At 37.7% G+C, this 27,551-nt stretch overlaps 1 protein-coding gene across 2 annotated transcripts in view; it reads right to left on the bottom strand.

The window, feature by feature from the left end:
• ARHGAP6 (Rho GTPase activating protein 6) overlaps positions 1-27,551 on the bottom strand; it is a 1,747,989-nt gene that overhangs the window by 134,968 nt on the left and 1,585,470 nt on the right. For both annotated transcript variants that reach the window (XM_044072553.1, XM_044072552.1), the window contains exons 8-9: positions 23,112-23,260; positions 12,138-12,317 (exon numbers count right to left, since the gene is read on the bottom strand). In XM_044072553.1, the coding sequence (XP_043928488.1) occupies positions 12,138-12,317; positions 23,112-23,260 (329 nt within the window). The remainder of the gene's footprint in view (positions 1-12,137; positions 12,318-23,111; positions 23,261-27,551) is intronic.

Genomic DNA, 27,551 nt, shown 5'->3' with positions numbered 1-27,551 from the left:
ATTCATCACTAGACCAGTAGACCAGTTACCAGTGGTGTACCACAAGGATCTGTACTGGGCCCTCTAATGTTTGGGATTTATTTTTCTAAAGTCCAGTCAAAAGTAGATGACCTGTGGCTTACCAAGTTTGCAAGCAACTGTAAACTGGGAACAATCATACAGTCCCCAATGATATCAACAAATTTTACAGAAGGGACTGACACAGACAAATAACTGGTGCCAGAGCCATGGACTGAAACTAAACATGAAAAAATGCCTCATTACCCCCTTTATTAAAGAAGCAGCCTCTGCTATTTATGATATAGATAGCACCCTCTAAGCTAAAACACAGTGGTGCAAGACTTGGAAATACAGGTCACCATGTGTCCACAGTGGTAAGGAAAGCCTTCTACACTGCACATATCATAAATAATGGCATCACATCTAAGTCCAGGGAGGTCATACCTCTGCTGCACTTGACCTTAATCAGACCACTGATTGATTACATTGCTCCCTTCTGTATGTATCTCACCAGACATCTGCGGCAGCTGGACAGACCACAGATGTTTCCAACTAAGAGAATTCAGGACCTCCAAGACATGACCTGCATGGAAAGACTGAAAGCCCTATCACTATGCTTTGTGTCATACAGGCTGCTGAGAGGTGACCTGTGCCTGGTCTACAAGAACAGTCTGTGACCCAGCCCTAATGGAAATGCTGCACATTTGCAAATTAAATGGTATGAAAGTCACTCACTCCAGGAATCTCAACCTAGCCTGTGACATTAGTAGAATTTGTGGAAGAGACAAATATGTCTCTTAGAGATTGTCGCTCTAATGGCATAAACTCCAACTTCATGAGAAGCAGAGCTCCTCAATGACCCTATTTAAGCGCAACCTTGACAACTGAATGGGAAACTGCAAATTGTCTCCGGAGGTGGCACCTATGGCCCTCATGGACAGGGGATTCTGTGTTGATCATAGTATCGGTCTGCAAACATTGACCATCTAACTAGGGTATTTGGGATTTTTACAAGACTAGGCTTGTAAAGGTCCTAGGGTCATTAGCCAAGTAGCCTCCTATGAACGTATGATTCTTACAGTTATCTTGCAATAGTTTATATGCCCTACTAATTATTCCTTTTTAATAAGAAGCTTCTCTTCTAGACTCAACTAAAAACTCTTAATAGATCTGATATTTCACTTAGGAATCCACAATCTCTTTCTCTTTGCCTATACTCTGATACCAATCCCTGGTAGGATGACAATCTCTAACCTGCAATTCAAACTTCTTCTTGGCTTCATCCCACTCTACTACCCTTCCCTCTCTAGTTATTTGCTCCCAGTACCTTACTTCCTTTGCCAGTATTGACCTGTAAATTCCACCCCCTCTTGTTTATTCTCTATGCAATGTTGTCTAATTTCTTAGAAAACTTTCTGCAACTTTATGAATATAATATTTTGTATAGTCATCATTATTCTCCTTAAGAGTCTACATTCAAGATTCCATTTTTTTAACTCACCCTTGGTTCATCATTGCCCCTTCCACTTTTATTTATAACCTTTTTCCTTCACTCAAATTTTGAGTCAAATTCATAATTCACAGAATGTTTTTTCTACAACATTCTGTGTCACCATCTTATAAGGCTTTTTAGCACTGTGATTAAAATTAAAATTTCCAATAGTCACCAGCAGTATAAACTCACAAATTCCCTTTGACATTTTCATTCTTTGCTCCCAAGGGTTTATCCGTATTTTTTTCCCCGTGAACCAGGCACAAATGTAACTGATAAGCTGATGCATCAATAATGGTGAATAATGTTGCCATTTGTTTCTCTGAAGGAATGTTATGCATCTCATAAAGAAACTAAACATGAAGTTTGAAGACAATTTATTAGGTTTACTATGAACAATCATGTCTTGTTTTACTGACATGTGATTGCCCTAAAACCTTGTAAGGTCATTAAACAAACCAGTGGCATTGCAAAGGTTACAAAATACAAAAGCTATTTTTACATGGTGCAATCCCACACACCAAGATATATATATATATATATATATATATATATATATATATATATATATATATATATATATATATATAAAGTTTGAGTTTACACTAATTTATATATGATTGACAAAGTGAGAGAATGCAACACTTACTTTTTCTATCCTCCAAGTCTAATCACCATCAAAAGTTGGCAGTGACCTTTCAGTCATGATGTTCTCAGCTTCTATCCACTGGCCAGAAACAAAGACTAAGATTCTTCAATTTCTCTCTTAATGCAGAGTAAGCACTGTTTAAGCACCACACACATAAAGATAGTCTCCCTTTATACCCGTGTATGGGTTTGCATTTATGGAGGCCCTGCAATTTTATGCTTAGTCTAGGTCACCACAACAGGTACTTTATCTCATTGTACTCCTTCAGAGAAAGTGTTTTGGAAAGGCTAGTTGACAGAATGTATTTCAAAAATATAGCTGGCTATTTCTCAATGAAAAGATGAAAGGAATGTAGTAAATAATTGCTCAATCTATAATAATTACAATGATACGGCTGGATAACATTCCACTAAATGTAGCAAACGAGATTTGTTTTAGAAAAACAAGCAGAAAAAAAGTTAATTCATATCAGATGTTATTTTTTAACATAAAATGATTGCTATTTATATGGTCTGTTTATAGGGTGCTGGGGTACTGTTAAAATGGAAATAATTTTTAATATTGTTACTCATGGAGTTTTAATACCAAACTGCTGCATAATCCAGAAATAGCAACCAGAAAACATTTATCATATAACAGGAACACAGAGTAGAAAAAGAAGGAAAGCAGCAACCAGAAAACATTTATCATATAACAGGAACACAGAGTAGAAAAAGAAGGAAAGCAGCAACCAGAAAACATTTATCACATAACAGGAACACAGATTAAAAAAAAGGAAAGCACAGAGGAAAACCTGCAGCTCTGTGCTGCCTGTGAAGTAGCACTGTCACATTTACATGTACTGATCTTTCAGCTTACAAGGGTGTGTGCCATGAGCTTGACAACCTTGCCTCCATTAGATTTCTTTGAAATCCGAGCACAAAGATTAAAGTAGTAATTTGACTTAGCTCTACCTAGTTATCTCAAAGGTCTTCTGTCTAACCTTTGACTTGCTTCAGTCCAACCTGTTTGTCATTAGTGTCTGTGACTCACATACTAATGCAAATATATGCAGGTCTACCTTGCAAAAATGGGTTATAAATGAATAAAATAATAACACAGAAACAGCACATAATTTCTGGATAGCCTGATAGTGTGATCACAATTGGCTGAGATTCATACAGTTGCAGTGTGTGCCTGAACAAGCCTTGTGCTGCTTAACAGTGATACACTGCAGTGAAAAGTAGACAGGGATAGATACACCAAGGGTCATAATCTGAGTGGCTTATTAGCTAATTATGCTTCAATGTTAAAATCAAAGAAAGTGAAAAAGCTACAAGCAGCCATCAAATGTAGGATAGTACAAACAGTACAGTGTGAATATAGGGAATAGCATATGCCTGCAAACATGTCAGCGTGAGTTCACTTCTGGAGAAGAAGGCTCTTGGCAAGCTCTACATAGTACCAATCTGTAACATATTGTAAACACTTGATGTCAGGTGTCCAGTCACCTGTACACTTAGTGTTTCTATGAAAAGCAAAGAAATGGGAGTATAGGGCAGTATATGGGGAATACAGCAAGCAGAGATATGCATGGAAGGGAAGTATAAAGGAAAAGCAGACGGATGAAGGCAGGGCACATTTTGTTGGTGGGGATAGGCAGTGCTCATATATATATATATCTATATATATACATATATATATATATATATATATATATATATATATATATACATAAGGAAGAGTGATAGGGAAACGTAGAAATGTGGGAAAAGTTAATCAATAAGATGCACAAACAAACATAAAAACAGTACAGACAAAAAGGGGTGGTTGTGCACACACTAAGTGGTGCAGACAGGAGCTGAACAGAGACCGATAGAGGATCGGCACTCTAGAGTCATAAGCATGGGGCAAGGTGGACAGTTGTTTCAGGTGCTAAGTGCTAGATTGTCTGATCAGAATTTCCTGATTGCTCTTTATTGCATTATGAGCAATAAGAAATGAGTGTTACTATTGCATTTTTTCTGCTCTCACGATGGAAGAGATTTTAGATGGGCATGCAAGATTTCGGGTATGATCCAGTCACCAGAACAGCTAGCTACTTTGCTGGATGGAAAAACAGTGATGGGAAGGCATGAAAAATGTACAATGGGTGGGTTGTGGCATTATTTGATGGGGGGACACCTGGCTGAGGAATAGGGTGAAATATGGGCACTTTGTTGACTGATAACTGGCACTAAGGAATACCAATTATACAATAGCATAGGCAATTCAAGTAATATTTGTTAATGAGGGAAGACAACTCACTGTCAGAACTGCTTATACTCTCTCTCTGTGCCTTTAACATGTGAGCTATGAACTTATGATATGGGGACACCTGTCATGAGTCCCCTTATGTATAAACATAACATCATGCAATAGCAGCCCACTTTCACCTGTTACTACATGATGCCCCCCACTTATGTTATCACTAAAATCACCCTTCACATTTATATTCCTATGGGCTTCAGTGCTGCGTTCACCCCAGCTGTAAAGTTGGACATACTTGTCTCCATCACTGGTCTGCTCTATCACTAAAGAATCACATTGTCTATAGTATAGAATATCTGCAACACCTACCATGTTTCTCTCCTTGTCCAAACCAAACCTAAACTGTTGTGTATACCTATAGCAACCTACCATTTGTACATTTTAACCTATTGTCCTAAACAAACACCATCCTACAGCTGTGTCTCTTGTTCACGAATGTTTCAACATGTCCGCCAGACATGGTAGATGGCAGAGATTGAATAACTTCATTTGATCTTAGAATGATATCCTGTTACAGGAACTCAGGACTCATATGTGTTGCTTGATAGGGAAGGGAGTGGTCACCAGCCTCTTCAGGGCAATATCTGGAAGACAGTGATCCACAACATCCATATTGGTGGCAAGTAAAATGGCACAATATAGCACTGTTGGTGGTATGCCACCAGTATAAGCTGGTGGACCTGCAAAATATACATGCTGTATAACAGCAGAGAGGTCAGCCACTTGGCAGTGGGCCATGTCCCACTGCACACCTAAGAGAAGAAGAGAAGCTCTTAGTTTCCCTGCATAGAGATAAACATAGACTCAAGTGCCATACCTGGAAAGAAGGACACAGGTTAAAGCAGTGGTCAACCCTCATGTGTCCAAGTGGGAGATGCACCGGTTTAGTTCAATTAAATATCTACATAAAGTTGTGCACTCTGCATTGGCAGACCAAACATACAATTGCATATGTTTTTTTTATAAGCATGTCAATTTGCAGGCACACAGGAATGGCAGCAAGCGTATGTATCTGTACTATAACTCCATAGTCTTACCACTGTTTACATATGTAACACCGGGCTTTCCTTGCAGCATGGACATTCAAATTCACTCTGTTCTGTCTGCTGTTCCAAATTTACAAGCTGCATCAGTACTGCAGGAGCATCTGTGCAAGCTTGGTCAGAATAACAGGATGATATCAACACTTATGCAGGGTCTGATAATAATCCAAAGACACAGATCAGATCACACTCAGATGACTTCTTGGGTATTCCTTCACACACTGCTCAGAGTGAAGGTATGACCTCATTCACACATGTGATACAGAGTACCTAGCATGTACACTTACTATTTTTGTTGGGGGTTCCCTATTGACTAAGAGTACCAACACTGTGCTCCTTAAAGTTGCAGCAGCAGAGAAGTGGTCTGCATCTGATGTGAGTATACCTACCAAACAGAGGCATGGCAGGGGATCCATCATCATCACGTGTTACAGATGGTCTTTGATAGGTGGATAGCATTAGGGTTAATTCAACAGATGTGTGTGGGTATCAATGGGGCAGAGTTTGCTGCTATCCTTGCATTCATGGAAATGATTTGTGAGGTACCTGGCTTTAGTAAGTATGTCAGCTATTATTATTAACACCTTGGTGAGGCCATGGGGTCCAGTGAGGATATCAAGCTATGATCACTATGGTGGGACACATGTCTTACATATCCTGCTCTGTGTGGAGGACAGCAACTGCCACCATGTCCATCGTTGTTGTCCATGGCTAGGGGCAGGCATATATACTGATCAGTTAGTTTATATAATCTGTTCCTGGGAGTCAAGGGGTAGCCAACTCCAACAACCACATCTTAGCCATGATGACTGCCAGCCACCAGTTAATGGACACCTTGCCAGCTGAGCCCATACATGTCCTGATACCACAGTAACTCAACATCCCTGTCACTAAGGGTTTGCAGTCCCACTACAACAAGCCACTACAGTGACCCTGGGTGACAGTTATGTAATGCCACACCCTGCCTGTCACTAGAGGACATTTTCTATGACACAGATTACCACTTTCACAAGACTTTCTTCTCCGTCTCTGGTGATGTGCTGTCCCACCTTGGTTGAGTTCTTAGCCATATGTCACTGTTAAAATTGGCAGTCTTGTAAATGATGATGACTGTGGCTCCCTGTGTGGTGTATATAGAGATGTCTGATTAGCCATGCACCACTCAGCATAACCTTAACTAACAATTTATGCATCATGCTTGTTCTTTACGATACTGGGCTGTCAGGCCATGCTTCTCATGGTTTGCATAAACTTGAACAAGACAGAACTGCTTTACCTCTGCTGCCATGAATGCTGCACATTCCCATATGGGAAGGGGTGTGTGGCCCATCTGCTTTTCACTGTCTTTAGGCCTCACTGTCATTGGTGATTTTGGTGTACTGGGTATGACAGTGGCATTTGTTTTGTAGGGGGTCCTGAGGTCCCCTAAAGGGATGTGTGTTCAGCATGCTCTAAACATCTAACAAGCAATGTCAGGGGTGTATTTCACAGCTGTCCCAGACATATCTAGGGAGCAGGGTGATCACACATGTACACAAACACACACACACTCTATGATGTTTCTGGTTTGAATGAAGGTGTTATTATACTAGTGTTTAATGGTGCAGTGCGGGTTCCGTACAGACTCCTTTGACCAAGGTGTCAGGCGTCATCTGTTTATATCTCTCTCTCTATATATATATATATATATATATATATATATATATATATATATATATAGTTACTATTACAATCTCAAAAGTTAAAAGAAAAATGGTGCTATGGTACTTATGAGCGAAGTGATTTGCCAAAAGTACACATCACCTAACAGCCCTAATGTCGAAAAACGGCTGTTATTGCTAAAAATGTCGAACACAACATTTTTGGCACTTAACAGCAATCCCACCTTTCACGTAACTCCCAAACTAGGAAACCTAACGTCCCATGTATGCAGGGGGGCAAGCCCTCCTGCACCCCCTGTGGGGGGCTGTGCCCCCACACCCCCTCTAACTATATATTCCAAATCCAGCATCGCATTACAGTGAGGAAAGGGATGTATTCCCTTTATCACACTATACCACGATCCCTGTACATCATCGAACGTTATATTTGCAAATGCACAGAGCATTCGCAAATATTGCATTTGATTATGTGGCTGGCACACACATGAACTATTCGAACATCTGTAGTTCGAATAGTTCATAGGCATGCAATGCTGTGCCATCTTTTTAATAGTATCCTATATATATATATATATATATATATATATATATATATATATATATATATATATATACATATATATATATATATATATATATATATATATATATATATATATATATATATATGGGTCTACTTTGATTCGTTGAATCTCATTTCACTGAATTGCATTTCACCCCAACCACATCACTGAAAACACAAATAACTGAAAAATCATTTCACCGAATCTTATTTCACTGAACTGCAGTTAGTTTATATGGCACTCTGTAGAGTACTGTAAGGCAAGTAAAAGGTAGATGCCCTTTTTCCCACTGTAGTGTGATCCTGGAGTTAGTATATATAGTTAGAGGGACTGTGGGGGGTGTAGCCCCCCTGTTATTTTGAATACATATTGTTTTCTGGAGAGAGTTAGTCAATGGTGTTGTAACTATGCATGTCTATTGCTTAAAATGTATTGTTTTGAAGTTTTTGTAAAATACAATATAAACAAACAAAATGGGGGGCTATGCCCACCACGCACCCCTATCCTCCACAGCCTCCAAACTATTTATACTAACTCCAGGATCTCACTACAGTAGGGAAAAGGCATATACCTTTTACTTGCCTTACAGTACTCTACACAGTGCCATATATACTAATTTCAGTTCAGTGAAATGTGATTCAGTGAAATGAGCTTTCAGTAATTTGAGTTTTCAGCGGTGCGGTCCGGTCGAAATGAAATTCAGTAAAATGAGATTCAATGAAACAAACCAAGCCTATATATATATATATATATATATATATATATATATATATATATATATATATATACATATATATATATATATATATATATATACATATATATATATATATATATATATACATATGTATATATATATATATATATATATATATATATATATATATATATATATATTATACACACATCTACTTACCGCCCTGCTTGCACTTACCAACTAAGTGGGCTGGTGGAATTTCTCTTTTCAGGAAGTGGTGATATAGATGACCTGTATGACAGATGTGGGAAACATGGACACTGCCAGGGTTCTGTGGAGATTCATTTGTTATCTGTCCATGTGTGTTCTACAATACCTAATAACTTATGGAATAATAGCCCTTCCTATTGACAAGAAACTGTCTGCATATACCAGTGGGGCCTTCCTTACTTCATGCATGGAATCTAAAGTACTTCTGGCAAGCAGATGAAGTAACATAGGCCATATAGTGTTGTGTTTTCCCAAGTGGTGCGTGGGGAGCTCAGATATGCTCGTCCACATATAGAAGTACAATACTAAGAAAGAAACTGAATATTCTGTAGGTCAGTGTATGTGATATAGCTAGTGTGTACTCTTTCTCTGGAAATTCCTGGTAACAGATATTGTGATAGATATGGGTACTTCAGTACCAGTCAGTGCTGGAAATCCACACATTCTTTATAAATTGGTCTACATATATAATAAGTACTGAGAACAACAAAAATGAAACAATAGTGTGCACTGTACCAATGATGGAACAAGAAAGGTGTACGTTTTATAATTCATTAACATGAGGGGAGACACTGAAAATGATAAGAAATCAAATGCAAACAAGCAACATAAACTGTTTAAGCAGCAAGAAAAAGAAAGAAGTCTACAAAAATAAGATCAAAATAAGTACCGAAAATAAAGAAATTTGTGCAACTGCCTTAAGTACTGGAAAAGTTACTTGTGTCACCATTGATAGTACTCAGAAATGCATAACACACTATTCAGTCCTGTTTGCAATAGAGATTCAGAGACTGGTGTAGTGATACAGAAGTAATAGTGTTCCAGTCTGTGGCATTATATCAGTCTTACTATCAAAAGCTGCATGCAAATGCAGCAGTTCAGTTATACTCTTGATACTAACTAGCCATGTGTGCTTCCTTGGAACTTTTCACTATGATGAGAACTGCATGATGCAGTGATTCAAAGAAAAGCTATACCACATGGGTCTATGACAACAGATCGAATAGTACAAAGGATAGATTGAACGGCTGTAAGAGCGAAAATAGCATTCATAGAAATCCGCTTTGTGGGGGGCTGTGCCCACCACTCCCCCCACTAAATATATATATATATCAACTCCGAGATCACACTACAGTGAGGAAAGGGCATATTTTCCAATTTTCACTGTACCATGATCTCAGAAAACAGATTTCTATGAATTGCATTTTCATTCTTACAGCCGTTCATTCTTTTTACTATTCGATCCATTGTGATAGACCCATACCACATTACTTGGGTTGTAAAATAAGTAATAATAATACAGTAAAACTGTGGTTGTAATAAAAGAAAAATATGAATGTAGGAGTGGTTTGTGACAGAGTTACGGAAGGATAAGTTGAAGGTATCAGAAGAAAATATGAATGTCGGAGGGGTTTGTGACAAAGTTATGGAAGGATAAGTTGAAGGTATCAGGACAAGAATTAGCACTACCTATCTATTTGAAACGTACATTCCAAAATAATGATTTTGGAATGTTGGTTGAAAATAGGTAGTGTTTTCCTTAACCAGGATTTAGTTTGATCTAATCAGCAGTAGTGTGTGGGGGTGGGTACTTGTTGTTCTAAAATGCACTTTTACGGCCCTGTTTATACTGTTTGCCTTGAATAGGCTGGTTTAAAATTAAACAATACATACATTTTCCACACTTACTTTTAAGTATACAAAAACTGAAATGTTTAACATTGTTAAAATATTTCAGATTTTTTTTGTTACTGAGGATCACTTGTCTCTGACAAATAATGGCCTGTTGCTTTGGTTTGGAACACTACCCGCGGTGGTGGTGCTGCGGTAGCGTTGTCGCCTCACAGTAAGATGCTGTCCGGTTCGATTCTCAGCTAGAGAGTCTTCTGCATGGAGACATGCATGAATGGGCGTACCTTTGTTGAAGGTGGTGCATCAGGGTTGGTAACTTGGCACGTAAAAATCAACTACCAATCATTAGCGGGCCGGAGTTCCGCTGTTGTGACCCCTAACCAGGAAAAGCCGAAAGACACAACAAGCTTTGGTTTGGAACACTATCTGGATTTCATAATTTTTGGAAAATATTGTGACTGAGCTGATCATTGAAGTTTTAAGACCACTATTTTTTTTGTTTTTTATTTTTTTCCTGAACACTCATAGTGGTAAGGTTGGAACTAGACAGATTCCTGTGCTTGTTCATTTTATATGTATGTATATTAAGTCTTACATCCCTGTACCTCACAGAAGGGGGATACTCTGAATACCATAATCTTGGAGTTTAATATATATTCCGATATTTGCACTTATATCGCCACACTTTCAATGATTGCAATTAAAGTTGTAGAACACCTAACAGGGCTGAGTACACGGGTGTTCTGAACTTTAACAACAGAGATTAATAAGTAATTTAGAATGAATATTTTCATCTTCCTATTAGACTTATTTACAGAAAAAATCCCCCAAATTTTGTGTACATAAGTAGTCCATGACATCAAATGTAAAACTTCAAAACGGGTGCCCAAAGATGTCCTTGCAGTACACCTACGGCTCTTTACTTAGAGATATATGAAGAAGAATAAACACTGATACACTAAGCAGTGCAAAAAGTTTAAACAGTGTAGAGTGATTTTGAGCATGATCCACAATTAAACAACTTTTTCACAAAATGCAGTCCTTTGAAATAATTGAGTTGGCTAAAAGAATTCAATAATCTCATTCCAAACTCTTCTATTTCCATTGTTTTTCCTCTGTTGGGATCTGGAATTTCTTAAATTTTAATGAAGTAAGAAAAGTGCCGGTGGGTCCCAAGTGACACTTTTATAGATTTCTTCTGTAGTGTTTGAGAATGTAGTTTTATAAGATTAAATTAGAAACCACACCTCAAATTTCTAATTTGTTTGCACTTACACATGGCTATCATTCAACTTGTTTTTTGAGATTCATGCAGTCCATAATATAATAATAGTCAAACCATGGTGACTTTAAAATTAAATTCATTGCTTGTTAATTTTAAACTGCTGATGAAAGCATTGTGTCTGTTCATGAGTGAATTACTGTTTTCATGATAGGAATAGATTAAACGTGTTATGCAACACATAGTTATAATAGTAATACTCAGAATTATTTTTCCAGTGTGAAGCCTATAGTCTATAACTTCTTGGACAGTTACTGACCTGGTGCTTAATGTCCTTCTCTATAATAACTTCACTGCCTTTCTTTTCTCCTTGGTTCTTTAGTATGGATGATTTTGCAGTGTATATAATATTGTGAAGCAAATCTTTCCCAAATTTAATGTAACAGTTAAAGCAGCATAGTTCTGAATAGTTTTAAAATTATATTGCATATGCTGTACTCTGCTCGCCATACATTAGGCCTTCAGGCCATAAAAGCTGTCATTTTAGGATACAGTCTTGCAAATTTTAAAATATCAGTACAATATTAGCAACTATAACTTGAGGAGCAAATGCACTTACCATGAATGTTGCTTCACACTGTTCAATCATCATCTTCACTACAGCAATGATAGAGGTGCTCTCTTCAGCACGGGCAGAGCTTTGAACCATGAACTCCTTGTCTGTGCTTTTCTGTTTATGCAATAGATTAGGTCCAAAGATTGTTGCTAGGTTGAGGGATGTCATTTTATTGCCAGTAATCTAGGAATATATTATTTATATTTACATTTATATTTAGTCTCAGAAAGAAAAAATAACATTTGCGATACAAGTGTATTGACTATTATTATGGAAAAAGGGTAAAACTGTTATACTTTGTAAGCAAACATTTATTACCATAAGCTTCATAACAAAATCGAGTTAATCAGAATTCACTTTGAATAGTATGTACTACGTGTGTAACTTGGTATTCAAGAACATTTGTTGATAGCTAACTCTGTCAGCATGACTGCAGGTTGTCTCTTTATTACTGTGAGTTCAGAACAAAGTCTTGAGTGTTATGGGGCTGATGAATTTGACAGTATCAGGATATGTACCCAAATCCTATCTCCATGAATCCAAAACCTCAAACACCGAATCCCAATAAAAGACACCAAGCCACAAACCAAACATACCTACATGCATCCGTGAAGTGTATTAATTTATTCACCTTAATTTATTTACAAGGAAGACGAATAAGCAAGACCAATGCTCAAATAGCGCACTCAGTGTGTTCTTTAAAACAAACATTTTAACAGATAAAACTGACTGCTTCATAATTTCTATAGCATTCCAATACACAGGGAGGGAACATAATATACTAACATTCTCCTAAAAAACCTTAATGTCTTTAGTATAATTTTGCATAAAATATTCACACAGGTTATTTCTTAAACGAAAGCCAGAACAATCCAACAAATGCACTTTTTAGCTAAGATATTACTAATGAAATAGCAGACTATATCCATCATTAGAAAATGGCATGTTTATTACAAGGAAGTTAACTACTGTTTATTTTTACTGGGTGACAAGCTTCATGAAGTCTCATGAGATGAGCTTTGTCCACCACATGTCAGTATATTAACATATTAACAAATTGCACCACTTCAAATATGGAAGACAGCCTGTCTAGGCATACACATAGCTTTATACATATATATATATATATATATATATATATATATATATATATATATATATATATGTGTGTGTGTGTGTGTGTGTGTGTGTGTATAAATATTTATATATATATATATATATATATATATATATATATATATATATATATATATATATATATATATATCTATACACGGTTCCCATTCAGAAGCCTGAAACATCATAAGCCTGAAAATCAAAATCCTGAAACCAAAAGCCTGAAAATTCAGAATCCTGAAAACTCAAAATCCTGAAAGACCAAAATCCTGAAAGACCAAAATCCTGAAACTCAAAATCCTGAAAACACAAAATAGACATACTGATGTCATTGTGGCTTTGCTATTGTTAGCCCTGTGGTGTTAGGTCATGCGTTGGGGTCAGGTAAGTGTGCGGTTGGTTTTATTTTAGGGTTAGGGGCGGTTTAAGTGAGTTAGGGTTAGGGCGCAGGTTAGGCATGTATGCAATAGTTACAAATATTGGGGTTAGGGGCGGTTTAAGTGAGTTAGGGTTAGGGCGCGGGTCAGGTGAGAGTGTGATAGTGACGGACCTTAGGGTTAGGGTTAGGGTCAGGGTCAGTTGGTAGATATTAGTGTCTTTATAGTGACATATTAGCATTATTTGTGTTTTCAGGATTTTGAGGTTCAGGATTTTGGTCTTTCAGGATTTTGGGCTTTCAGGATTTTGAGTTTTCAGGATTCTGAATTTTCAGGCTTTTGGTTTCAGGATTTTGATTTTCAGGCTTATGATGTTTCAGGCTTCTGAATGGGAACCCTATACACACACACACACACACACACATATATTATATCTATATATATATATATATATATATATATATATATATATATATATATATATATGTATACATATATATAGGTGTAACACCAAATTACCACTGTAACAGCTACAAACAAATGCAATCTGAGGGTCATGCTGCTCAATGCTAGAAGTCTAAATCTCAAAATGCACTCACTCGAAACACTCCTTAAAATAGAGAACATTGACATTTGTACTGTAACAGAGACCTGGTTCAAGGCAGCAGAAAGCACCCCTGCACTACCAGGCTATAACTCATTCCACACCTTTCGGTCCCAAAACTTGGATTGAAGCTCCAAAGGAGGTAGTGCTTCCATATTCATAAAGGATGTGCACACCTCCAGACTGGTGGCCCAACATAGCGCATCAAAGATACTTCAGGTGCAGCTAACACTGGGTAAGACTGTGATTCAGGTTGTAGCCTGCTATAGGTCCCCATCCATGTCTCAAGACTCACACTCCACGTTCTAAGCACCGTGGAGAATATTAGGGTACAAACTAATGCTCTCATACTGGGTGACTTCAACTACCCCTCCATTAACTGGGAAAACAACTCATGTACCAATACATTTGCCCAACATTTATGGAATTCATTAATTCAAATGCCCTGGACCACCTTGTTCTTACCCCTACTAGAGGAAGCAACATCCTTGACCTGGTCATTACTAACATGGTCAACCATTGCTCTTCCCCCATAATCAACTCCTCCCTGTTTAGATCCGACCACAGAGTAATCACCCTGGAAATCCTCATCCCCTCCCTGCAAAGGTAACCACCATGAAAAATGTCTCCAAAGCTAAATATGGGCTCCTAAAAACAGAGGTGGCTAACTTCATGGCACCAATGCCAATGGAGAATAGTTGCATGACTGCCGAATCATACACCAATGCACTGTACAAACACATACACAAATACATAGCTTTTACCATACCCAATAGAATCAAGACACTCTCCTCCAAAAAAAGGAAGCCAATCTGGTGGTCCCCTGCCATAAACAAACTCTACAACAGAAGGAGAAAACTGCTGTGGAATAAAGGGAAGACCCAAGACTGGAAAAACTCCTTTATCACCCTCGACAAAAAGTTGAGATCCCTCATGAAATCCTCCAAAGATAGCTATGAAAACAGAATTGCAGCAGATAGTAAAAACAACCACAAGGCCGTCTATAGATATGTAAAGAATCTCCATGGCAATACCCAGATTTGCTCTGAGCTACTGTATGAGCCAACAGATATTGCCAATATACTGGCTGACAGATTCAGTGCCAACTTTACCCCACTCCCCCCATAAAAGGATCAATCACAATACTAGTAGATTACAAGGCACCCAGTACTACTGCTGCACAGGTTAAAACAGCACTGTCCAAGGCCAAGAAGACAGCTTCTATGGGATCTAACAATATCCCTGGCTGTGTTCTACATGAACTACAGAGTGAACTGGCACCTCACCTGTGTGCCCTGTTTAATCACAGCCTCACCTCTGGCTTTGTCCCTAGTGAATGGTGCACTGCTACAGCCATCCCTCTTCTCAAGGGAGTAGCAGCTACAGACCCTGGGAACTATCGCCCCATTAGCCTGATGAGTCTGATATGCAAAGCTATGGAATGCATCATCATAGGCCTAATAAACAAGGCTATAGGGAATCTCCAAACTCTGGATCCCACATGGTTTGGTTTTGTGAAGAGTAGCTCATGCCTGCTCAACTTGGTCAACTTTTTTGAGTCAGTCACCAGAGCTGTGAATGAAGGCAAGGTGGTTCATACAGCCTACCTTGATCTGGCCAAAGCCTTTGATACCATTCCCCACTCAGGAATTATAGAAAAACTCACTAAGCTAGGCATCAACCCCTATATCACCAGGTGGGTTGCAAACTGGCTCACAGATAGAACCCACAGTATGAAAGTAGCTGACTCCAAGTCAGACTGCCGACCAGTCATGAATGGAATACCACAGGGTTCGGTCCTTGGTCCTCTCCTGTTTGGTATCTACTTCTCTGAAGTCCAGGCCAACAGGAAGGGACTCTGGCTGACAAAGTTCACAGACGATTGCAAGTTGGGAGCTATTATTAACTTCCCAAGTGATGTTGACATCCTACAGAAAGGTCTCACTGAGACCAATGACTGGTGTCAGAACCATGGCATTAAGCTCAATGCCAAAAGATGTGTCGTCATCCGCTTTGGGAAAAACCCAGTTCCCATGAATTACCACATCGATTGTAGTCCACTGAACACAGAAGGCATTATGAGAGATCTGGGAACACAGGTTAACAGCAAACTCTCTTTTGACCACCACTTTGCCACTGTGGTCAGAAAGTCCTTCTATGTGGCACATCTCATTACTAAGGGTTTTGCATACAAGAAGAAAGAGGTCATTGTCCTATATGGACAGACTCAAAATCTCCAACTATTTTCTGTTTCATATCATGTACTTAGAGGTGATCTCTACTTGACTTACAAAGGCATGTCTGACCCAGCTGTGTTAGAAATGCTACATCTAAAGAAATCCCAATCCCTCCACACTACAGGCTCCAGAGACCTCAACCTCATTATCACAATCAGCAGAACATGCTGGACAGCCAGGTTCATAACACAGAGACTGCTCATGCTATGGAATAGACTTCTGATACACATGAAACAGAGCACCTCACTAGCCCTCTTCAAGAGAAATCTTGATGAGTGGATGGGAAACAGAAAATTCACCCTGGGGATCAGTCCAGTGGCTCTACTCGACAGAGGCACTGTGAACTAAGGTCAGGTGGCATGATACCAGTGTAATCCTATGGGCTTAGGCTTGTAAAGGCTTGTGTTTTCAATTAAGACCTGAGGTGGCTTTCATACTGACAAGGGGAAATTTAGCCAGTACGCTGAATAAATGTTATTAATACATGTCTCTGGGAGAAGGGATGAAGAAGCATGAAAGGAAAATGCTTAAAAATGAATGGTGAGAGGAAATGGATTATATGTATAAAGGTATCCACATGATTTGTATATATGTATGCTTTCAATTCTGTCATAATATATATATATATATATATATATATACATATACATATATTGTATTCATATTATTCTTAGTTATGTGTGAAATTGCTGATTTCATCAAAATTGGATTATACAACTGTATACATGAAATAAAATATAAGCAACCCTTAATGTGGGGTGGTATTTCTGAGCAGGTGGATAGAGGGAAGACTCTAGGCAGAGATGAATGGAGTGCTGGAAATTATATGGCTGTTGCTATTCAGAAAACTGAAAAGAATGGTGTATTTATTATGACATTTTCCAGCTGAGGTATACTTGAAAATGTGTTATTGGATTTACTGCAAGAACCTGTTTTCATGAGTAGTACAAAGCAATGCAGCAAAACTGTGGAAGCTGTACAAGCTAAATTACCAGAGAATGCAGAGACATTGTGAACTGATTGTCTTCTATTAATGTGGAATTGTTGTCTCAAGGAAAGCATAGGGAGATGACTGCAGTGGCAGGAGCATATGCACTTTAACATTCAACCATTATTGCAATAGTGAGAAAAGAATTTATGCACCACCAAGCTGAAACGCTGTATCGTAATAATCTCCACAAATAACAGCGTGTTAGGCGTATGTACGTATTTCTTGAAACATCCCTTTTTCGTGTGTGTCTTACTAAATAAGCTCACCAGAGCGAGCTTTTTAGTTTGGGATTTATTTTAAAGCTTTTAACGAAAATGATTATTCAGAACTTATTATTGTGAACTGAGAGCACATCAGCATAGCTGATGAGAGCCCTGTGGAAGTAAGCATTGTTTTAAACTGTGAAATAACATTTTTTTGTGGTTTTAATGAGACTTGGACTAATGAAAAAGGGCTTCGGTTTACAGTTTGAAAGCGTTTGCTAACTTGGCATCAATCCTGAAGTTTTTAAGGGAACTACTAACCAAGATTACAACTTAAGAGTGAAAGTAAGTTAGCACAGCTGATGAGAACTCTGTGTAGTAAGTGCTGTCTTAATTGCTAAATACACTTGCTGTTTCACTATATTTCTGAAAGATCTTGGAATTTATAATTTGTTTCAAGAAATACGTACATACACCTAACACGCTGTTATTTGTGGAGATTATTACAATACAGCGTTTCAGCTTGGTGGTGTATAAATTCTTTTCTCATTTTTTGTTCTTGTTTGATGCACCTTTAGTACTTGGGATTTTTTAATTAAGTTATTGCAATAGTGGTAGTTTTGTTACAGCGATTGTTTTATAAATTAACCTTTTCCACAGTTCCATATAGATGTTTTGGTAAAAGTCAGGTTTCTGCCACCTAGAGCTCCAACTTTTTAGTGCAGTCCATTCCACACTTTTATATTTTGCTTGTTGGATGGATTGTTGGCAGTAACGACATAATAGCATTTCCAGTTTTGTACATATTCAATTTCTGAAGTGGGCTCTTATAGTGAAATATTGTTTGCTGGTAATTATTATCAGAAGATTTGGTGCTGAACAGTATAATTTGTTGGCTGTTCATTGTATGTTTACTTGCTGAGGTTAAGCCATTTCAAGAGTGTATTGAGCGTTCTTGTACATCAAATTGCAGTTTTGCCACATTATTTTCATTGCATTAGAAAATTATGTTTTTAATGCCTTAACTGCTACCAATACTGAGTAATCTCAGTTTTAAAATATCTTTGTTTTATTTTAACATTGGTGCAAAGCCAATTTTAAAACTTAAAAAAAAACTATCTCCCTCTCTTGTTTGGAGCATCTCCAATAAAATTAGTTTTCTTGTGCAGTAAATGTGCTAATGAAATAATTGCCTGCAACTTCACATGAAAATCAAAGAGAAATGTAACCCAGACATGTATGGTTATACTTTGTTATACAAGTTCTCGTTTCTACCCCGTGAACTTAGTAACAGGACAAGGGTAGCCAAACCATGTTCTATTGCCATACACTAAATGCCTGTGATCATTTGTTCTTAAAAACAAATGACAGTGCGTTCTCAGTAATCTCTAGTCATATGGCAAAATACATGAAGGAGATAGAGATACTCAAATCTTCTATTAAGGTTTTCTCTTGCAGGTTACATTTGTTTTAATGTATAGCTAGTGTAGTATGCTTTATTAATTTTATGATTCAACCAAAGGCATTTTTTGCTAAATTCATCTTTACATTAATGTCTTACCAGTATATATTAATGAAAGCAAATATTAATAACATCATACAACTTAATTATACTATTCTGAGCTGATTTATTTCACTAGCTGAGTATATTATGCCAGTCTTTTTCCCTAGCTATAGTACTTAACCTTATCATACTTTCTGTTGGTGAAGTCTAGGGAAGGTGATTTATGACTGAGTTTGATTTTACTTTGGGGTAAAGATGATATTATGATCTGTATTAATTACAAAGGTTATAAGCATGAGTGGGGAGCAGAAAGATGTCAGACTTCTCATCATGATACCTAACACATGCTACCCTCCCCCAATGGATGTTCAATATTTTACCAAACTGTGTTGCTTAACACAGTTAGTATCTGTACATATGCTTGTGATGCTGAGCAGTTCATATGGTCACCTCTTGGGTACATACTATCTCCTAAGGAGTGTATTTGTATTGATTTTTATATCGTGGAATTTGATCAGTGAAGCCTCATAATTTGAAGCGGGTGCATAAAGTGGAAAGTAGAAAAATATAGAAACACTACAGTTTCAGAGAGAATATGTCATAAACATCATAGATACCATTAGTGAAGTACACAAATGCAGATAAAAAGACAGCCTACAAAAGGGATCGATGAAGGGAGTAGGTGAAAGCAGCAAGGAAGCCCATTTTTGTGTGCAGCCAGACTTCAGCAATAAAATAGTTACTTCAGATCATAGGATCATAACACATTACTAGGCTACTGGCCCCTGAGGCCCTTATAAGCCTAGCCAGTAAATTAGCCCTTGTTCCCACAAATCAGCACCCGATGCCCCTGTCCAGCAGGGACACGGGTGAAATCCTGGGGGTGTATTTTCTATTTCCCATCCAGTCATCCAGGTTCCTCTTAAAGAGGAATAATGAGGTACTCTGCTTGACATGGAGAGGGAGTATATTCCACAGATTGGGGAGTCTCTGGGAGACAGATCTGTCCCTCTGGCATGTCCTATTAATGTTACAGACCAAGGTAAGGTTTTGCATGAGGGTCACGCAAGTGGACTTTGGCTTGCAGATATGTAGCAACTTCATCAAGGTGGGGTCAGAGATTGTTCTGTATGCCAGACATAGATCACCTCTGAGGAGTCTGTATGAGATGGAGTAGAGACCAGGGCTTTTAATTTATCCATGTATGATAAATTTTTGAAGCCCTGGATTCTCCTGGACAGGAACCTCTGTGGTCTTTCCATCTGCTGCATGTGCTTCATGAGGTACATGCCGAAGGAACCATTATACTCAATGATGGGCCTGATAAGGGAGGAATACAAGGAAGTTATGGCTTCCTTGTTCCAGGACAAAATACCCTGGGCGGCACAGTGGTGCAGTGGTTAACATTGTCACCTCACAGCAAGAGGTTCTCCGGTTCGATTCTCGGCTGGGGTGCCTTCTGTGTGGAGTTTGCATGTTCTCCCTGTGTTCGCGTGGGTTTCCTCCGGGTACTCCGGTTTCCTCCCACATTCCAAAGACATGCATCTGGAGCATTTCTCCCCGGGCCTCCGCTGAAAACAGGCTCTATGGAACCTAGTCGGACATTCCCGGTCAACAAATGTTAAATAAAATAAATAAAATAAAAATACTAATGAGGTGAGCTATGTAGAAAGCTCTCCATACAATGGAGGCAACATGGTGGTCAAAAGTTAGACTGCTGTCAACTTGAGTGCCCAGGTCCATCATAACTGTTTGCATACTTAGGACGTTGTTATTAATGTGATAATTTGTGCAGATGTCACTCTTCCCTAAAGGGTATGATGATGCATTTTTTTGGCATTTAGTTTGAGCCCGTGTTTCTGGCACCAGTCATTTGTCTGGGTGAGACCCTATTGTAGTATGTCTACATCACTAGGGGAGTTGATGACAGCACCCAGCTTACAGTCATCTGCAAACTTGGTCAGCCATAGACCTCTGGTTTTGGCTTGCAACTCAGAGAAGTATATCCCAAACAGGGGCCCCCATGACTGATCCCTAGGGTATGCCACTCATTACAGTCTACTACATGAGATAGCTTCCCCTATTTTGACTGAGTGAGTTCTATCAATGAGCCAGTTACCTACCCATCGGATCACATATGGATTTACACCAAGTTGGGATAGTTTATCTGTTATGCCCAAGTGGGGAATAGTGTCAAAGACTTTGGCCAAGTCAACATAGGTGACAGATGGAACTTAGACTACAAAACCTATCCGAGGGAATGGCACAGTTGGTCACGGAAATGACTATGTATCACATGATCATCAGAACACATTCTTGTGTTTGTGAAATGAAATAGAGTAGTCAAGGCTGATTCATTATTGCAGATCTAACAGTTCTTTATTGTAGTAAGGACAACCACCACATAAGTGGAGTAAGTCTTTTCTTCAATGAACATGCAGAACAATCAGTAGTAAAGTAGAAACTAGTGAACAACAGGATCATCAGTTTTCACATTTAAATGAGTCCTGGGAAACCAACATTAGTCCATATCAGAGCACCAATTGTGGTTGTGGAAAGTACAGAAAAACATTCAATGAACAGTTGCAGTGTATTCTGGGTAATGCTATAATAACAAGCCTGTGTCTAATAACTTCAGTGCACATATCAGCAATGACAAGCAAGGTTCAAAATATTGTTGTTAGGCAACATGGTACCATGCTAACATGAATTACACTGCTTTACAGATCATACATTTACATGCCTAAGATGACCTATGATTCAGTAATACATTCATCATTCACAGGAAAACACACAACATGAAGTAGATATCTTCATATCCAACTCCAGGAAAGCACTACAGTGGGAAAAAGGGCATATACCTTTTACTTGCCTTACAGTACTCTACACAGTGCCAGTACTTCACTTCAGTGAAGTGCCATTCGGTGAAATGAGTTTTCAGTAATTTGAGATTTCAGCGATTAGGTCAGAGTGCATTGAAATTCATTGAAATGAGCTTTCAATGAAGCAAAGTAGACCCATATATATATATATATATATATGTATATATTATACATATGGGTCCGCTTCAGTTGATCGAACTTTTAAACGTTTGAAGCATATATAGCTGAGACCATATGATCGAACTTTTAAAAGTTTAAACAGTCTGAATGGAGATCCCCGTACAGTGTGGAATGGGAAGATTTCCATTTTCCACAATGTAGTGTGATCTCGAAGTAGGTATATTTAAGTAGCGAGGATGTGGGGTGTGCAGGGGGGCATACCCCCCCCCCCCGCTACAAACATTTAATTTTGTTTTTTGTTTTTTTTTTTTTTAAATGTTCGAACTTTTAAATGTTTGATGTTATGGTCTCGGCCGTAAGCGCTTCAAAAATTTAAAAGGTCGATCACCTGAAGTGGATCCATATACATATATATATATATATATATATATAAATATAATACACACACACACACACATATATATATATATATATATATATATATATATATATATATAAAATGCATATATATATATATATATATATATATATATATATATATATATATATACATACATACATGCACACACACACACATATATAAATATATATATATATATACATACACACACACACACACACATATACACACATACACACTTACTGAATAGCCCCAAAGTACAAGATGACCTTTTCTGACATGCTCTGAACTTGTGATCTAACTTGTTGCCATTTTCTAGCATCAGTAAAATTTCAGTAGTCTTGCATTGATAACTAGCACACAGAGCACTTTATTCACTTTTAACTTTACTATCAAAAGCATTTTTGTTTTAAGTTCCCTTGATTTGGAAGACAATTTCCAGCCGTGATCTTAAGAGGGATAACTACAATGCTTTCTTGTGTAGTAAACTGTGTAACTGCATTTGCCAAACATTTTTGTAGATACATCTCCTTATGAACCTACCTCCTGCCCATCCTTGTCCATGGTATCATCTGCATGTTTTGCCACTGTGGAGAGGAATTGCAGGAGTCGATTGAGTGTGTCACAGTTGCAGGGAGGTAACAAGTAAACGAGAAGCTGTAAAACAATGAGCTGTTCTTCTGGTTCTAATACTGAAATAGAAGAAGAGAAATGTGTACCCTAAGTAATAATTAGAAGTATTGTATAATTTAACTACAATAACTGCAAGACAGTCTGAGCAAACACCTCTGCACTGTACTTTGCACTCTGCTGTTCAAAAATGGCTATATATAAATGACATCTAATATTTTCAGCTCCAGTTGTTATGGTGCATTCAGAATTAGTACAAAAATATCTTCTGGCGCAATAATATTTGTAACTACAAAGATAACATTGCAATTGTGCCTGGGTTGGCGAAAAGTGGTGTGGTATGCTTAGTCAGGAACAGTTTTATAGTGATGAGGTATGATCGTTGCATAAAATCATTAGTCTCCCTATTTGTTTATAGACAATGGGTCACTGACAGTCCTGCAAGGCATGCCAGGGCTAGGGAAACCATGGAGAATGAGGACAGTTTTAGGGGGGATTTAAATCCAGTGTGAATGGGCATAGCACTTTTAGGAACATGTCAAACTTAATGTTAATGATCTTGCTGGTAGGACTAGACTACCTCAGGTCCATCTTGTGGGGTTTGATTGATTGAGGCAGTTGGATGTTGTGTTCAGTTTCTTACATGCCATTTTTTGAATGGAAGCCAAAACAAGATATGGTGAGTAAGCTGGGAGACAGACACCCACTGATGTTAGAATGGAAAAAAGATGTGCATTGTAGTTTGTAGCTGCAGTGGGTGAAAAAGTAAATAAGGAACCCCAGTCACCATCAAAATGACAGATGGGGTACGCACAGATAATTAGGGATGACTGAAAAGATAGAAGAAGGGCAGCAGGAGGATTTGGCTAAACAAAGAGAACAACAATCATGAAGGTATAGGAATCATCAAGGAAGTCGCAAGATTCAGACAAATCAATCAAATTTCTCACAGTGCCTGAAAAATATTATGCACTTTGTAAAAATAGCCATATCTTTTATATAATATCAGTCTAATCATAGCAATAATGACTCTATTCAGAATCATTTCACACTACAACCAGTCTCGACACATGTTAAAAAACATATTCAGGAACATAAATGTACCACTTCTGCTCTACATCTTCTTCCTTCAGAATAGCTCAGACCTGCTGTACTCCATAACTGTGCCAATATCCAAGCTTATTAATAAGTCAGTATACAAACAGTAAGTTCCCATACTTTAGTAGCAATCATACATCATAACAATCCACAAAGTAGGTATGATAAGTCAGTCTCTACCTACATATACCAATTTTGCCTCCACACTTGATCAATGTTTTAATAAGCAACTTTTTAATCACTTATTGAAATAATATCTCAGTCAATATAGCCTTCTTTAGCCTTCCTCTCCTTCTTAAACCCTATATGCACCCATTTAAAAGCCTAGGAATTAACTACTGATGTCTTTCTAGACTTCTCATAAACTTTTAAATTGTGTCAAATAAGCTTGCAAAAAAGACTAACCCATGTAGACTTTGGTAATGTCACAATAACCTCATCTAGCAGCAACGTTTCAGCCAGGTACTAATTATTGAAGTGAAAATACTTCTACTTTACCTTCTCCCCCCACAAACATAAAGGTCCCACAAGGGTCTTTTATATGACTCTACTACTATTTAATATATGGTTGGGTAGCATTCAAAAGACATGCGTGCGTAAATGGGTGTGCCTTCATTGAAGGTTGGGCATCGAGCTGGCACCTCGGCTTTTCGTAAAAATCTACTACCAATCATTAGCGGACCGGAGTTCCGCTGTGGCAGCCCCTTACCGGGAAAAGCCGAAAGACAAACAACAACAACAACTAGTGGCATGCAATAAATAGTTGGTACTGGATCCATAGCACAATAAGCAGATGATGACACTCTGACACATTCAACTAACTATCTTTCTCTCTCTCTCTTTCTCTGTCTTTTTTTCTCATCTGCAAACATTAATTCAAGTTACCTTTTCCAAACTTGGGCCCTGGCTTTCAAATTCAAAATTAATATTAAACTTAACAGAACTAAACTTATGCTACAAACCACCAAGTTTCATAGGAAAATAGCCCCTCAGATAACTATCAACCTTATCAGGACCAATACATTTCACAAATATATAGGAAAAGTACGTTTTCAAATACATACTTACATTTTTCAAGCTCTCACCCCCACCACCAAAAGAAATCTGTGGTCAAGGGTCAACTGGTGAGGTTAGCTAGGATGACAACACTTGAAGTGGATTTCACAAAAGAATGCGGGAACCTATATCAGATGTTTCGGCACCGAGGGTACCCTAGGACATTTTTGGATAACATTTTTGGTGAGGTCATCTCAAAAAGAAAACATAGGGTGTATGAAGCCATATTGGGCATTAAGGGTAGGACTGATAACTATGAGACTAACATTTCTTTTATTCAAAGTCCTAACACAACAAACAACATTGAAGCCCCAGGAGCTAGGCCACTCAGCAAACAAGTTAACTATACAAACTCGTTTGTTTTTACCTTTTGCCCAGAAGCCAATGAGATTTCTACGGTGGTGAGGAAATATTGGTTTTGTCTATCCTTAGAGAAAGACTTATCCACACTTTTGGGTCCTGGACCCAAAATTACTTTTAAGAGGGGTAACAACATGAAGGACCTTCTAGAAAGAAAGAATGTGGGACACAAAATGAGGAAGGGGGGTACCCAAAAATGCGGGGCATGTAGGCAATGCACAAACATCAATACTTCTGATTCATTTACAGTTAGAAACAACATTTTCAGAGTTTGGAAACGTTACAATTGTAACAGCAAACGTGTGGTCTATTTGGAGCAGTGCAAGCTCTGCCCCGCATTTTATATAGGGAAGACAGACAGGCAGTTGAGGGAGAGATTATACGAACATGGCTACGCAATTAATAACAACAAGGATGATAACGCCCTTGCAAGACATTGCAACACCTTTGTAGGTCACACATTTGACTTTATGGTTATTGACCAAATCATGACTGACCAAACCAACTGTGTTAATGATAGCCTTTTGAAATTACAGTTAGAGAAGAAGGAATTATGTTGGCAGTTACGTTTGGCAGCACACAAACTACCTGGCCTTAATGAATATTACTCAATTATGTGCATCCTTAAATTGAACTGTTTACTAAGATAAAGTAGTTTCCCTTGCACAATTAATACTTAGTTGATGTACACCACAGCGTGGTACTTTTAGTTTGAATGTTCTACTCAGGGTCCCTGACTTGGCCATTTACTACAGGTCTTATATCACATTAATATACTTTATTACACTTTATTGTATTATACAGACACATAGTGCCCAGTTCTTTTACAGTTTTTAATATAAATATAAAATATAAAACACACATATAAATGTACATATACATTTTCCTAATTCATTATTACTTCTCCAATTTTTTAATTCATTAGTAGTAGCGGAGAAGAATTTTGTAGGGATCATGACCCCCATTTTACACACTTAGAGACGTCGAGACACGGCACACTTTAACATCCAACATTCAATATTCAATTTTTATTGTAATTTAATATACAACACTATACATACAACATATATTTTCATGTCATTTATTCTTACTCTATATGTAAGGTATATTTATGATTACTCCACATTACATATGAACGATTTGTATATATATTACATACCATAATATGGACCTGAATGTTGGTTTGTTTATGTCTTTGTTTTCCATATCTCCCATGTCACTTATTCGACAAAATTATTACTGTCATTATTTTCATTTTCATTACTGTGAATAACAACAGGTCCTGTGGTTTTGGTGTAATATTTTATCAGTAGATATTTTCTTATATATATATTTTATATATCATTTTTTATTTTTTATTTTTTATTCTTTAAATGTGCGATAAATTCAATTGACAATTAATTTATTTTATGTTAGGTCCGTTGAGTGGTTTATTTAGGATTATTACTTATTATTTATTACTCTCTCAGCGCTTGGTTTTAGCGTATTCAATTGTTGTCCTTCAGCTTTGTTTCTGTAAAACTGCTTTTTTTTTTTTTTTTTTTTTTTTTTTTAATTAATTAATTAACTAATTATTTAACCTAATTAATTAGAGTATTTAAGAGACACTTGGTTTTAACACTGTTGTAAGTCTGAGGAAGTTCAAGCAGTGACTTGAACGAAAAACGCATTTGTGAGCGTTTTACACTACTTGTTTTGTTTTTACCTTTCTGGTTTGGACTTATTAAAACTAACGGTTTTTATCTACAGTTTACTTGCATCAGCGTGATTTCTATTTCAGTTACTGAAGCTTTGTCCAACTTCAGCGCTTCACTCTGGAAGCCCGCTAACTCAGGATAC

Source organism: Protopterus annectens, chromosome 5.part0, assembly GCF_019279795.1.
Source record: "Protopterus annectens isolate FY-2018-M chromosome 5.part0, PAN1.0, whole genome shotgun sequence".
Lineage (NCBI taxonomy): Eukaryota > Metazoa > Chordata > Ceratodontiformes > Protopteridae > Protopterus > Protopterus annectens.
The sequence above is the reverse complement of the archived record's forward strand: the minus strand, read 5'-3'. Positions and strand labels throughout refer to the sequence as shown.